The 14,957-nt window shown below is 58.8% G+C and overlaps 2 protein-coding genes across 2 annotated transcripts; one reads left to right on the top strand and one right to left on the bottom strand.

Moving 5' to 3' along the window:
• Positions 1–212: 212 nt before the first annotated feature.
• TIGD3 (tigger transposable element derived 3) lies at positions 213–2,039 on the top strand. The gene has a single exon (XM_025879350.2). The coding sequence runs from the start codon at positions 219–221 to the stop codon at positions 1,647–1,649; it is 1,431 nt and encodes a 476-aa protein (XP_025735135.1). The 5' UTR covers positions 213–218; the 3' UTR covers positions 1,650–2,039.
• Positions 2,040–7,756: 5,717 nt separating this feature from the next.
• On the bottom strand, positions 7,757–13,193 carry SLC25A45 (solute carrier family 25 member 45). Its single transcript, XM_073883316.1, is given in 7 exon segments — positions 7,757–8,370; positions 8,530–8,692; positions 8,694–8,789; positions 10,903–11,088; positions 11,392–11,463; positions 11,665–11,708; positions 13,157–13,193. Coding segments are annotated over 7 exon segments (861 nt in total). The 3' UTR covers positions 7,757–8,107.
• Between the last annotated feature and the right edge of the window lie 1,764 nt (positions 13,194–14,957).

Here is a 14,957-nt window from a genome sequence, read left to right as displayed (position 1 = left end):
GCCATTCCCTTCCTTCCAGCCCAGCCCTCTGAACACCACCCCAGTGCACCCTCTCACCCTCTCCCAGCTGGCCCAGTCTTCCCTGGTCTCTCCCACACACCAGCCTCTTTCCCTGTCCTCATACATCCTCGTTCCCTGCCTGTGATCCTTTCCCGTCCTCCCGGCCTTGGCCATCTGGACCCCCCCCCCCCCCTTTTCCCCCGGGGCGGGGGGAGGCCATGGAGCTGAGCAGCAAGAAGAAACTTCACGCCCTGTCCCTGGCCGAGAAGATCCAGGTGCTGGAACTCCTGGACGAGTCCAAGATGTCCCAGTCGGAGGTGGCCCGGCGCTTCCAAGTCTCCCAGCCCCAGATCTCGCGCATCTGCAAGAATAAGGAGAAGCTGCTGGCGGACTGGTGCAGCGGCACCGCCAACCGGGAGCGCAAGCGCAAGCGGGAGTCCAAGTACAGCGGGATTGACGAGGCCCTGCTCTGCTGGTACCACATTGCCCGGGCCAAGGCCTGGGACGTCACGGGGCCCATGCTGCTCCACAAAGCCAAGGAACTGGCCGACATCATGGGCCAGGATTTTGTACCCAGCATCGGCTGGCTGGTCCGCTGGAAGCGCCGTAATAATGTAGGCTTCGGGGCCCGCCATGTACTGGCCGCCCCCTTCCCCCCTGAGCCACCTCCCCCGGGCCCCACGTCCCGGGCCCAGCCTCCTCTTTCTCTTGAAGACTTCTCCCCAGAGGACGTTTTCGGCTGTGCCGAAGTGCCTCTGCTGTACCGGGCCGTGCCCGGCAGGGGGGGTGCCTGTGATCGCGTGCGGGTGCTGCTGTGTGCCAACAGCAGAGGCACAGAGAAGCGGCGGGTGCTGGTCAGCGGGCTCCGGGCCGCGCCCAGGTGCTTCTTCGGAGTCAGCAGCGAGGCTCTGCCTGCCTCCTACCATCCTGACCTGGGCATCCCCTGGTCCGAGTGGCTGGCGCAGTTTGACCGGGACATGGGCCAGCAGGGCCGGCAGGTCACCCTGCTGCTGGCCGCCCGGGTGCTCGAGGAGCTGGCAAGCCTGCCCGGACTCTGCCACGTGAGGCTCCTGCCTCTGTCTGCCGCCGCCGCCGCCGCTGCCGGCAGCACGCCAGCCCTGCCCGGCTCCGTGGTCCGGGCCTTTAAGACCCATTACCGGCACCGTCTGCTGGGCAAGCTGGCCGCCGTCCAGAGCAAGAGGGCCGGCATCTCGCTGGCCGAGGCGGGGGCGGGCATCACGGTGCTCGATGCTCTGCACATGGCGGCGGCGGCCTGGGCCAAGGTGCCCCCCCAGCTCATTGTCAGCAGCTTTGTTCAGGAAGGGCTGGCTCCCTGCAAGATGCCCCTGTGCCCGGACGAAGCCTCCCAGATGCCGCCAGTCCCCAGCGGTCTGAGCCTCCAGGAGTTTGCCCGCTTTGTGGACCTGGAGGGCGAGGAGCCCGCGTTTGGAGCGTGCAAAGAGGAGATGGGCTCTGAGGACGGGCAGGGGACCCTAGAGGACGGCTTCCAGCCCCCGCCCACCAAAGCCGATGCCCTCCGGGCTCTGGGCACGCTGAGAAGGTGGCTGGAGTGCAACAGCACCTCCCCTGAGCTATTTGAAAAATTCTACGCCTGTGAAGAGGAGGTGGAGAGGCTCTGCTGCCTGTAAAGGGCCGCTTGCTGCTCCCGCTCGCCAGCGCCTCTCCTCTCCTGTTTCCCATGGAAACGCCCTCTCGAGGGAGGCCGACTGGAGGCTGGCCTCTTTCCCGTGGAAATGGAGCTCTTGTGAAAGGTGTAGAAGGGAGACAAGCTAGGAGACCCAGGCTAAGCTCTGAGAGAAAGTTGTCCAAGCCTTGCGAAGAGGGGTCTAAAGATGGGGCGCGAGCTAGCGCGGAGTTTCCAAACCTCTAGGGAGGCTGGGACTTGGGAAGGTGGAATTGGGGCTTTACAGACAGGCCGATCCCTCGAACTCTGTGTTTGAAACAGTTCTGCTTCTGGAAATAAAGTTTTTAATCAGAAAAGAGGTCAGGGTGTTAATTTCCTGGGAGGAGGGCGAACACTTTCAACTCAGATTCTTTAAATTGGCTGCCGAGGCTTGCCGCAGCGCAGCTGTCTGGGCAGATGACCAGCAGGACTCCCCCTCTTCCAGAATTCCGGCAGCAAGGGCTCCCAGGGAATGGGGACTCCTTACCCACCGACAGTCAGATCCCGAGTACCGCCCTGGGACATTCCGCGGCTCTAGGACTCTGCTCTCAGGTCGCGGCTGCGCAGTGGTGTTAGGAAGGAGGGGGCCCAGGCTAGGGACAGTCCAGAGAAACCAAAAGGAGCCAGAACTTGGAAGAGTCATTTGTTCATCTGATCATTTCACAGCATCTCTTCCGCAAGCCTCCTGCGTGGTGAGGTGGCAAACATGGCATCCCCACTGGGCAGGACCTTGCAAACAGTGACAGCCCGGCGTGATTCAAGGCTCTCACCCAGGTGCGTGCAAAGTGCCGTGGCCCCGCAGAGCCTGGGGAGACTCCTGGCGGGGGTGCGCTTCCAGCTGCATCTCGAAGGACAGCGGGCAGAGAGGAAAGGACAGTCCAGGCGCAGGGGCCGACGGAGGGAAGGAGCACAGCATGGTGGGGGAAGCAGGTGGTCCCTCCAGAGCGCACGGGGAGGCCTGGGGAGCAGGAGGGCTGTTTAGCTCTGAGGGTCTCAGTCAGGATGGGGAAGGTCATTCGTGGGGGTCCTAGAACGACCGAGACACGGAGGGTGAGAGCTCACATCACAAAGATGTGAGAGCTACCGGCAGAAAGAGGCCAAGTGGTCCAGGTGAGAGATGGGCAGCCTGAGCCAGATCGGGAGTAGGACTTGAAGAGGATGGATTTACCCGGAAAGGCCATGGGCCATGGACACAGACAGACCTGGGCTGGTGAGGAGTCCAGCTCAGGCCAAAATCCTCCTGTGGCCTAAAAGGCAATAGGCCATCACAAGCCAGTGTGGTGCGGCTTTCTGGAGGGTACTGCGGTCCAGGACTCGGCGCCTAGGGCAGCCACACGAGCGGGGGGAGGGGCAGAGGGCGAGGAGAGTCTTAAGCAGACTCCCTGCTGAGTGTGGAGCCTGACACGGGGCTCGATCCCAGGACCCTGGGACCATGACCTGAGCCGAATGCAGAAGTTTAACGACTGAGCCCCCAGGCGCCCCCAGAGCTTTTCTTTTAAAGCCACAAGGAACCCCTTCCTTTCGTGCACTGCTGTCCTATATCATGCTTTGCCTGTTTGCAGGAGACTTTGTTGGCTCATTCAAGCAGTATTTACTGACCTTTCTGTTTGTGGGTCGGGCCCTGTTCCAGGACCCTGCAGCTCGTAGAGAACAAGACAGAAAGGATCCCTCCTCTCCAAGCCCTTTCTTTCTGGTAGAGGGAGATAAAGAAGAGACAAGTAAACCAATAAACATGGGTCATCTTAGATGGCAATCAGTGCCAAGACGAGAATAAAATAACGATGCCCTCGAGACAGGCCGGGAGGGGGGAGTTAGGTAGAAGGCCTTTGGGCTGAGTCGCGAATGGTAAGGAAGCACCTCTGGGTCCCAAGGAAGGGTTCTCTGTTGCTTTTTGTTTCTGCTGATGCTTTAACTCATGGTGGCTTTTTTTCTTTGTGTGTCTCTTAATTTCCGGCTGTGGGAATAATTTTTTAAGATATTTTATTAGTTTATTTTTTATTTTTCACCTCTGGAACACCGGAAGATCTGATTTAGGCATCAAAAGATGTGTGATTACTCCTACCAGGCACGAGAGGGCGCTACTGCCGTGATAAATTAAATTTCTCCCGGAGAGATGTTCCAGACCTGAAGTGCCGTGAGTTAGGCACGCAGTTCCTGGTTCACAGAGGAGACTCTTATTCTTAACTTCCGTCCACCACGAGGGAGTGGTAGGGTTTCTTTGTAAATACCCTTTTTGGTGGGTGGGTGGACGTTTGCCGGTTTACGCTTTCACTAAAGGTGTATGCCTTTCCAGGATCTTGGTTTTTGAGTCTTGGGTTCATGTCCCATGTGTGTGGTGGACTCAAAGTCTAGTCTTCAGCTCTGTGAAGTTCTTTAACCTCCCAGGTCTCAGCATTAGTGTGAGCCCTAGGGGCAGCTCCAATTCCAACACCCCAATTTGCACTTACTTCCTTGGGTTTTTGGTTTTTTTTTTTCATCTGAGGAAATTTTTTTTAATTTAATTTAATTTTATGATGTTATGTTAGTCACCATACAGTACATCATTAGTTTTTGATGCGGTGATCCACGATTCATTGTTGGCGTGTAACACCCAGTGCTCCACGCAGTACGTACCCTCCTTAATCCCCATCACCGGGCTAACCCGTCCCTCCACCCCCTCCTCTCTAGAACCCTCAGTTGGTTTCTCGGAGTCCATCGTCTCTCATGGTTGGTCCCCCTCCGATCCCCCCCGCTTCATTTTTCCCTTCCTTCTCCTAGCGTCCTCCATACTGTTCCTTAGGTTCCCAGCAGCAATGTCCGCAATAGCCAAACTGGAAGGAGCCGAGATGTACTTCCTTGTTTTGAAGGGGCGCTTGGGAAGTTCCCTTACTTCTTGAAAAGTTAGCAATGGTTTTAAGATCGCATTTGTAATAACAGATCTGGAATGTCGCTGCCTTGTAGTAGCAGGGCTCTAGGTAAAGCCTAGAGCACCAGCCTGCCAGAGGGGATGTCCGGAAGACCGGTTTTCCTTCTTTCATTTACTCATTCATTCATTTGTTCAAAGCTCTTCATTGAGCAACTCTGTGTACCCGCTAGTGTTTTGATGATAAACAAAAACAGACAAGGTCTCTGCCTCACGGAGTTCATAGCTTAGAGGAAAGACAATTACCATAAAGGAATCACACACAGAAAAGCCTGTGATTCCAGATGAAGTGGGGATTACGTGAGAGCACAAGCTAGTGGTTCTCAAACTGCGGCCCACACCGGCAGCATCAGTAGGAACCTAGGAAAGCACAGATTCTTGGAGTTTCCTCAAACCTACTGCTTCAGAAACCCCAGCATGGGACCCAGTAATCTGTATTTGAACAAGCCTCCCAGGTGATTCTAAACCACTGGCATAAGCCAAAGGAACTTGACCTAGACAGAGGGGCTAAGGAGAGCTTCCCTAAGGAAGTGGTGATGACAGCAGAAGGATGAGTGGGAGGTGCACAGGCAGTGAGAACTGTACATGCAAATGGCCTGTGGTGAGAGGGAACATGGTTGTTTAAGGAACCAAGAGAAGAGGAATGTCCGAGGGCCATGAAGGTTGTAGAAGGAGCTTGCCCTGATTCCTCAGAGTAATGGAAAGCCATCAAGGGGGACAAGGAGAGTAGGAAAAAGTTGAGTTATTTGTCCAGAATCAGGACAGGACCAGGGCTGTGGCTTTAGGACTGAGAAAGAGGGAGTGAGTCTTAGAAAACTTTGGGAGCAGGGTTAGCAGGACCTGGGGACTCCTTTGATGTGGGAGGAGGGGAGCTTCTCTGAGACCTCTGGCCTGAGGACATTCCTGGGTCACAGAGCACTGACTTCAGCAGAAGCAGGCTGCGGGGGAACGCGAGGCCCTTTTGGGAGGCTCAAGAGACAGCCAGCAGTGGTCAGGCTGGAAACACCAATGAAGTCACATTCGCAAAGTGCATCCCCCTGGCTCAGCTGTTTAGTGAGTCTGGAAGAAGGGATTTAAGCCAGAATCGTCCCACGGTGTGTCATTTCTCCCTATCCGGCTCGCGTGGAGTCCATATCAGTTAGCTTCCTGTAATTTCTCCTACTGTGATCACTGCTATAAAAATAAGTGTCACGTTTGACAGCACGAAAACCAGCGCGATGTTTTTCACGTTTGGCCAAGTCACAGGCTCCCTATGGGCAAGGCTCAGACACCAGCCCCATTGTCAGCCTCAAAGCAGGTGCATTTGCTGTTTGGTTCTTAGGAATTCCTTCGATCTCAGTGAGCTCTCAAAAAGAATGATGACCTCTAACAACATGTTAATTTCCTGAGGAATTTAACATGAGTATTATGAGACCTTTCTGATATAAAAACACGTGGCTTTTATTTTTTTTTTAAAGATTTTATTTATTTATTTGACAGAGAAAGACACAGCGAGAGAGGGAACACAAGCAGGGGGAGTGGGAGAGGGAGAAGCAGGCCTCCCGCCGAGCAGGGAGCCCGATGCGGGGCTCGATCCCAGGACCCTGGGATCATGACCCGAGCCGAAGGTAGACGCTTAATGACTGAGCCACCCAGGCGCCCCAAAACACATGGTTTTAAAAAATATCCTTGGCTGGGGCGGCTATGTTTGAACTTTGGTGGGAGACTGTCTCAGGCCCCAGGTAGAGCAGAGCAGCTGAGTAACTGTGCTCTGGGAGCTGGAGGCTCAGATGTGTCCAGAATGTGTGGTATTCTGGCTGTGTGACCTTGGACAAGGTAAACCCTGTCTCTGAGCTGAGGCTGTGAAAATAGCTGTAACGTTATAAACTGTGATAATATGGTGATGGCTTTTGTTGTTGTTGTTGTTTTAAGATTTTATTTTTTTAAGTAATCTCTGCACCCAACGTGGGGCTCGAACTTACAACCTTGAGATCATCTCTCCCCGGAAGAGACCCCAGGGCCCCTCCTCCTGGCAGATGGAGACTGCGCAGTGCACAGGCCCCCAGTACCGGGGCGGGGGGCTGCCCGGCTGCTCCACCGAAGGAGCCGGCCAGGTGCCCCTGTTGTGATGGTTTTTAGAGGAACCCCCCAGTAAATGGCAAGAATTCCGGGCATTCGGGTCACCACGAGGTAGCCCCAGGTTGCTCTCAGACCAGGTCGGGACATTAGTGGGTACAAACTCAGCTCAGCTTTATTGCCAATTAAGTAAAGCTTCTTAGCCAGCTTGAAATTGCCACTTAGCAATTGGGGTGGGCAAAGAAAACAAGGCCCATGACCATCAGTGAGGGTGGGCCGGGGCACACCCCCGGGGGGAGTGGCCCCCGACTTCTAGAACCGCTCCGGGAGACTCCGAGGGGGGCCGGGCAGGCCAAACCTCTCAGTGGAAAGATGGGAGGACAGGACCAAGGAAGCAGGTGTGGTGGCTGGAGCGGGGGAGCAGATCAGAAGTCTGATCCCTGACCTCAAGGAGCTCCCTGTGTCACGGGGCTAGGTTGAGAAGTGAATCAACAACTGTGGCAAAGCACGGGGGGGGCGGGGCTGTGATCAAGGACACATGTGGGGGATGTGGGAGGGAAGGGGGCGGGGGGGGCTGTGATCAAGGACACATGTGGGGGATGTGGGAGGGAAGGGGGGGGGGGGGGCTGTGATCAAGGACACATGTGGGGGATGTGGGAGGGAAGGGGCGGGGGGGGGCTGTGATCAAGGACACATGTGGGGGATGTGGGAGGGAAGGGGCGGGGTGGGGATTGGGGGGTGGTATGAAAACCCCGCAGCCAGTGGGGGACCAAGGGGACTCCCTTGCCTGCCGGGAACGACTCCGGGGACAGTGCTCAGCCTGGGCCGAGGAGCCGGCTTAGCCAAGGGGTGATGGAGTCACCCTGGGGGTGCCGCCCTCTGCTGGGCAGGAGGGAATGAAGAACAGCCCAGCCTGTGCTCAGCCCAGCACGCAGGGCCGTGCTGCCCAAGCCCCCAGGGAGGAGAGCGCCCAGGAGGTGGGGGAGGTGGGGCTTCTTCCCACAGGCCAAGGGAGCCACTGAAGGATTCTGGACCAGCAGGAGACAGAAGGCTGCTCTCCAGCGGGGTCGTGCCGGGAGCAGTTTGGAAGGAGGCAAGGTGGGGGGCAGTGAGGACCGTTGCTGGAATCCAGGGGGTGGCTAGCACCCAGGAGGGCAGGCCCTGAGAGCGCTGAGGGGTGAAGTCACGGGTGGAGGCCAGAATGTCACCAGCACCAGGGGCCGTGAGTGTGTCTCACAGACTTGGGGAGCACAGGTGCCAAGACTGAGTGCTGCTGGGAGGCTGAAGCCAGCCCTGTGTTCCCGAGGCCAGGACCCCGGGCCTCCTGCCCCCCACATCTGCGTGCCCATAAGGAAGGGCCGGGCCTCTCGAATGGGAATGGCAAGCTGGTGCTTTCCCCTTGGCCTCCCAGCTGGGCGGTCGGGCGGGGGTCTGGCGGGGGAGCTGCGGGCACCACCTGGCCACGCTCATCCCCACCAGCGCAGGAGGTACTCGTAGCTGAGGAAGGTGATAGCGTTGACAGGAAAGGCGCGGGCGCTGTTGATCATAAGCCCCCGGAAGAAGACCCCCAGTCCTTCCTGCCGGACACTGCTTGCCATGCAGTCCAGCAGCCCCCGGTACACCCTGTGCTTCAGCCCGGCCATCTGCATCCAGGACTTGATCACGTCCAAGGGGGTGGCCACGGCCCAGGAGACGATGCCTGCGAAGCCCCCTGCCACCAGCACTGTGGCTAAGCCCGGGGCACAGGAAGCCCAGGCGGGTGTCAGACCGAGGAGCAGAGAGCCCCCACCCCATCCCTAGGGTCCCTCCCCCAACCTCCAGGGCAAGGGCTAGCTCCCCTCCCCCACTGCTCTCTGTCCCCCCACCCGCTCACGCATCCCCAACTTACTGGGGTTCTGGCCGTCCGGCGTGGACTGGCGGCAGAGCCACTCACAGGTGACAAAACAGATGCCCAGCGTGGGGGTGACCCTCAGCGTCAGGGCCCAGGCTCCCCGGAAGAGACCCCGGGGCCCCTCCTCCTGGCAGATGGAGACTGCGCAGTGCACAGGCCCCCCGGTACCGGGGCGGGGGGCTGCCCGGCCGCGCCCTCGGCTCCGTCGGGTTTTGTAGCCGAACTTTGATGAGGTCAAAAGGGGCCAAGCAGTAGACCTGTAGGGAAGGAAGCACGGAGAGCCTGGGTGGGGCTCCGGGCGAGAACGGCGGCCCACCCTAACAAGAGGAAGGTGGCGGGCAGAGAGGGCCGCATCTGCCCGCGGGGCCTCGCCACTCCCGCTGCCCGCAGGGCTGAGCACAGGCCAGACCGCTGCCCTTAGCATCGGCCCCTGATGGCCGGCGGCACTGCCCGTCTCTCTGGGCAACAGCACCGAACTTGCCTGGCCCGTGCAAGGAGCTCAGAAACAATCCCGCATTGTTTCTCCAAGAGTGGCGGTAGGTTCTAGCCCCCAGAAGCCAGGGGTGAGCAGGCACCTGCAGTGACCTCTGAAGAAAGGATTCAGTCTCTGCCCGTGAGACAGGTCTGACCCCTCCCCACAGTGAAGGAGGTCACCTCAGTCCTGTTGGGGACTCAACTTCAGAGTCTCGCTCCCCCTACTTCCTGCGAGGCACCTCTCAGAGGCCCCTGAGGGGGTCAAGCGCTGGGCCAGCCTTTCCTGCCTCCCGCAAACCCCCACCTACTAGGATCCCAACAGAAGGTGGGCGATGGTGGGATCTGTGTCCCAGGACTCTTATCACCCGGCTGAGGTAGAAGGGACAAACAATTGGGGTAGTATTAGAACTGAGGGTGGTTCTGGGTGGGGGCGGAGGGAAGCTGGGGCCAGGGGCTAATGTGAGGGTCACGAGGCACTAAGGTCAAGGTCAGCTGTTAGAGTTCAGATGAGAATTGAGGTCAGGCTGAGGTTAGCGTGTTGCGAGGGGTTTCTGTGGATTTTGTTTCTTTGGCGGAAAGTACACGAGCCTAGTCCCTCAGCCCTGGAAGCTGGCTCTGGCGATGATGTTCCCAGGGCGGCGGGCCAACTTTGCTTGCTTCCTCCCCTGCTGGAAGGATGGTGCGCTGGGCTTCCTCCCTATAAGGCGGGATCCTGATGTCATCCTTCAGAGCCTGTGGGCAGCGCCAAGCTCAGGGCTTCTCCAGGGGACGTGACCCTGAGCCCAGGGCTCCCGACGGTGAGGAAATGGCTGAGCCAAAGATAGGGTGGCTAGCAGGGGCAGGTTAGGGCCCCTCGGCTCCCCATCCTGCCCGTGGGCGCTGTGGGGATGGCACACACTGCCAGTGTTTGACAGCGTCAGCCTTTCTGAGCCAAAAGCAACTTCTGTGCACCTCACAGGTGGTCATTCCCTGCCGTGGGCTGGCCAGAGTCACATCCTGCCTCTTCCGCCGCATCTCCACACTAAAACACAACTTCCGCTCCCAGACCTGTTAAGCCAAATCCATGGGCTTGATGGCAAACCGGGTTCCTGTTGGTCCTTGAGCCCAGTCCCCACTTCTGCTATCTGTTCGGCTTTGCAATGAGCTGGAGGGGAGGGTGACTTAGGAGCTGGGCCTGGCTGGGCCGGCCACTAGCATGGAGTCTCAGTTTGCTTCCTCGTTTTGGTGGGGTGCAGGTCTCAGGGCTTGGGAAATATGCGAGCGTGTGCCCTGTACAAGAAGGGGCAGAAGAAAAGCCAGGACCTTTTGGGGGCCTCATGAATCATTAATTCACTGGAGTGAGCCACCTGATTCTGTCTTTTGTCCTTGCTCTCTGCCCCAGAAAGTGTGTTAGGGGCATCAGGGCAGGTGCCAAATAGAGGGTGACCTCAGGCACCTGGCTGGGGTGTGGGGTGAAGCCAGACACGGGCCCCTCTGCCTCTATGCTCGTGCCCCTCAATCAGCTGGGGCTCCCCCTGGTGCCTGGAGGCCCCTCTTTCCTCCACCCCACCAATCAAAAGCCAGATACTTGAGTGCTGAGAACAAAGACCAAAACTAAATGATGGGAGCTATTTAATGATTAATACCCTGGGTCTCTCCCAGCGAGATCTGTGGACTGGGGCCTGGTGAGGCTGCAGGCAAAGGAGCTGAGCAGGGCGTGGGCTGGAGAGATGCCAGGACCACACCGGGACTGGAGGGGCTGGGCTCGGGGCTCTGGCAGGGCTATCGGTTTTCCAGGGCAGTAGGATCCCCCCCCGCCGACCCGGGACAGCACTGAGGCTGGCAGACCCCTCCAGAGGTCTGTGTGTGTGTGCTTGATAGCACCTGTGTACGCATGCCCCCACACCTCCCCCTCACCTGCACGAACCCTCCAGTGCAGCCAGCTGTGAAGACATGCGTGTAGCTGGGTGGCTGGGCCCGCCGCTCCTGGTGGGAGGTCGCTATGAGTGCCAGCAGCGTGTTGCTGTAGACCCCGAACAGGACGGAGTTGACCACAGCTATGCTCGCAATGGGGAAGCTCATTCCCTTGAAAAAGCCCAGAAGCTGTAGAAAGACATGGCGACCCTAGGGCAAAGGGGGCCTCCTCTTTGCCCTTCCCATCTCTGGCAGGGTCTCCTCTGGCTGGAAACCACTCCTGAGCCCTGCCAAAGGGAGGCTGAGGCAGGCTGAGGCTGGGGACAGCCTCAGGTCCCTCCTTGGGGCACTGAGCTACCACCCAGCCCCCAGGAGGCCCCGACTTTGGTCTCCTCTCTTCCAGGGGCAGAGAGCCCTGCCGGGGAGAAGAAAGCTGCTACTGACCACCCAGATGCCTCCCATGCCAAAGCCCCAAAGAAGCAAGACACCCACCGACTCATGGCGGTAAGTCTTAACCATACAATCGATGATGCCCCGGTATGTGGTCTGGGTCTGTAGCCGCACCTTGGTGAGGAGGACAGAGCAGGCAGCCCAGTAGGGACGGGCAGGGATGGCTCCAGCCCCGTTCCTCCCTCTGCCCAGCAGGATGCCAGCAGGGCAGGATTGATAGGAAAGATCCCCATCAGCCAGGCCCTGCTCTCAAGGCATCCTGACATCTGGTTCAGGTGACGTCCTTCATTCCTTGGGTGCCTCCCCTCGACTCACCTTTACGGTGTCAAAAGGGTGTCCCAGGACCAAGCCCAGAGCTCCTGTGTAATAAGAAGGTGCTATGAGGGGGCGCCTGGGTGGCTCAGTTGGTTAAGCGACTGCCTTCGGCTCAGGGCATGATCCTGGAGTCCCGGGATCGAGTCCCGCGTCGGGCTCCCTGCTCAGCGGGGAGTCTGCTTCTCCCTCTGACCCTCCCCCCTCTCGTGCTCTCTCGCTACCATTCTCTCTCTCTGTCTCAATAAATAAATAAAAATCTTTTTAAAAAAAAAAGAAGAAGAAGAAGAAGATGCTATGAGTGAGGCCCCTTGCGCCTGGCTGAGGAGAGAGGGATTCGGGCAGGAGGAAATGAGGCCAGGCCTTCCCGCCAGCCTCCAAAGAAACTCGAGCCAGCCCCTCTGCGTCCTCCTCCACACGGAGCGCTGGGCTAGGGAGGTGTGAGGACAGGGGGACCGTGGAGACGGCCTTGGCCGGGCGCAGAGGACACCCAGGCAGAAGGGAGGAGCCAGCCCCAGACGCGGCGTCCCCACAGAGTCCAGCACTGACCATCCTGCTTGCTTACCCAACTGAGGGACCGTGGGGCAGATTCTCCAGCGCTCCTGCCTGCCAGCCCGACTCCTTCCTTGCTTGCTTCCTTCCTTCCTTCCTTCCTTCCTTCCTTGCTTCCTTCCTTCCTTCCTTCCTTCCTTCCTTGCTTCCTTCCTTCCTTGCTTCCTTCCTTCCTTCCTTCCTTCCTTGCTTCCTTCCTTCCTTCCTTCCTTCCTTCCTTCCTTCCTTCCTTGCTTCCTTCCTTCCTTCCTTCCTTCCTTCCTTCCTTCCTTCCTTCCTTCCACGCACGACTGCTGTTGAGTATCGGGCCTTGATCCAGACCAGGCCCTGCCCTCCCAGCGCTTTACCCCCTCAGCCAGCGGTACGGAGCTGGGGGCCCTGTGGGCAGTCTTGCTGGCACCCGGGGAGGGGAGCCCAGCCCCCAGGCCACCTCCCCACGTTCTGATCTTGCCCTCCATAGCAGTGCTGGCCCTGGAGCCTTGGGCGGGGTCACAGCCCCAGGAGGGGGTTGTCCCTCTCTTTCTTCTGAGAGAACTGTCAGCCAGAAGCTGGGCTGGGTCCACAACACAGCAGGCCTCAGCGCCAGGACATGCAGCCCATCGCCGGGTAGGGCAGAGGCCCAGAGGGGAATGCAGGACAGCTGCTGGGGTCAACAGTGAAATTGCTTTCTGAGCCCCACAGGGTGGGCCTAGAGAGTGGGGTTCATGGCAAAGGTGTGCAGGTGTGTCTGGGAGAGGGCTCACCTTGGCCCTGCAGGTGAGGACAGCGTGGCTTAGGGACCTGCACCTTCCGCCCCGCGCCCCTGAGGCAACTGCCAGGAGGCATGGGGATAGCTGGTCTGGCACTCCAGAGCCACCAGGGCTTTGGTCTCAGCTCCTTCTATGTCCCCAGGCAGTGACCGACCGCTAGGGGGGATGTGACAGAAGGAAGAAAAACGTCTCACCGGAGATCCAGCCGGCCACAAACTCCTCCACGGGCATTGTCTGGCAGGGGCGGGAACCGGTGGCTCCGGAGAGGAGACGCTGGGGAGCGTCTGTCGGTCCCTGATCTCCCTCCCCCTCGCCCACCCGATAACCTTCCACTAATGTTTAACATGGCCTGGAGAATGAGCAGTGGCCCGGTGCCCAGACCTCGGCACCAGAAGAGGGGAGGGAGCCACCTTGGGTGGCCCTGACCCTGGAGGAAGTGTGTGCGGAATGTGAAATCTTCGGGGCAGGGACGATGGCCCGGGTGGCCCCGCCCCCTGCCGGCCAACAATGGCCTTGCAGCCCTGCAGCGGGACCAGGCAGGGCAGCCAGGCCCCAGCCAGCAAGGCCATGACTAACCCTGCCTGCCCTGCCTGGCTGGCCCAAACTCCCTCCGTCCCCGCAGCGCCACCCACCAGGCTGCCGCCCGCCTGCGACAAGCAGCCAGGCCAGCAAGAGATAGAGCATGGTCACCAGGGGGCAGGCCCTGCGCAGTCCCCGCACCCCAGGAACCCCCAGAGCCGGCAGGGTGGGAACCCAGAGAGGAGTGACTCCCGGTCCTGAAGCCCTGCCTTCTCCCAGGGTGGTGTGCAGCTCCCGCAGCTCCCTTGTGTGAGTCACAAACAGCCTCCCTCGCTCGGCCTTCTCTTCTCTGGGCCTCCCTGCCAGGGGACAAGCTGGGGATTTGCGTGTATAAAGGGTGGGGGTGTCTCAGCTCTGGGGTTATGAAAGCCCATTTCTCTTTGGACAATCACCCAAGCTGACAAAGCAGGGAGACCTGCATCCCTCTCTCTTCCTCTCTGCTTCCTTCGACCAACCTTCTCTGGGGCCAATACACAAAGCGTGTTAGAGCGTGAGTTATGATTCCACTCACCCGTCGGCTCCTTAAGAGCGGAGTCTGGTTAAATGTGCTCACTCTTCCCTGTTGTTTTGAAAGTGATATTTTACATCATTTATAAATTCATTGCATCTTTCTACAAATCAGATGACGGCTCACGCCCCCGTGTTTCTCACACCTGCCTGGTACTTTTATTTTTCCTGCTCCTGTTCTCTCTCTCTCTGCCTGAGAGGGGGCAGTGGACACCAGCAGAGGCAGGAGGGGCTTTGGTGTCGTCCGGACTGGGGTTCCAGTCTCAGCTCTGCCCCCACCAGCCCGGTGATCTGTGGCAAAGCACATGCTTCTGAGGTTCTTTTCTCCCATGTCCTTTGGGAGGCTCTGGAGGTCATCCAAGGGGGCTTCTGGGGCGGGGGGGTGGGGGAGTTCATGTTCAGGATCATCTCCATTACACTTCAGTGATTCCTAGGCAGTCCCATGGACTTGGAGACAGGATGCGGATGGACGGGGATGCACACGGGGTGGGGGTGGGGGGGGGGCAGAGCATCAGGGCAGACCCGAGGATGAGGGCACAGGCAAGGCCAAGTGCTGAGGCTGCTGCAAATGATGAGCGTCCCGACATTAACAGAGTGTACGGGGGGAGGGGGGCTGCTGATGTAACCTGCTGTCTACATCCACGGCCACAGGATATTCTGTCAGGTTCTATTCTTAGGTATGCTGAGAAGTGGGGCCGGGGCGGGGTCCTCTTTCCGGGGCACAGAGATCCAGGGCGCAGGTGCCACCACCCATAGAAATCTGCGTGAAGGCTCCAAATGTGGGTGCCAACCTTTGGAGTTCCCCTTGCCCCCTCCCTCTGTCTCACACCTCACCACCTTCCCGTAAGGAAATTGTGTTAGTATTGCCTTCGAAGCGTGTCCCAAATCCCACCCTTCCTCGCCTTCTCC

The sequence above is a fragment of the Callorhinus ursinus genome, unplaced genomic scaffold (genome assembly GCF_003265705.2).
Source record: "Callorhinus ursinus isolate GAN/ISIS: 27379988/994484 unplaced genomic scaffold, GSC_fseal_2.0 scaffold51, whole genome shotgun sequence".
NCBI classification, from domain to species: domain Eukaryota; kingdom Metazoa; phylum Chordata; class Mammalia; order Carnivora; family Otariidae; genus Callorhinus; species Callorhinus ursinus.
This window is presented reverse-complemented; position numbering and strand designations above follow the sequence as displayed.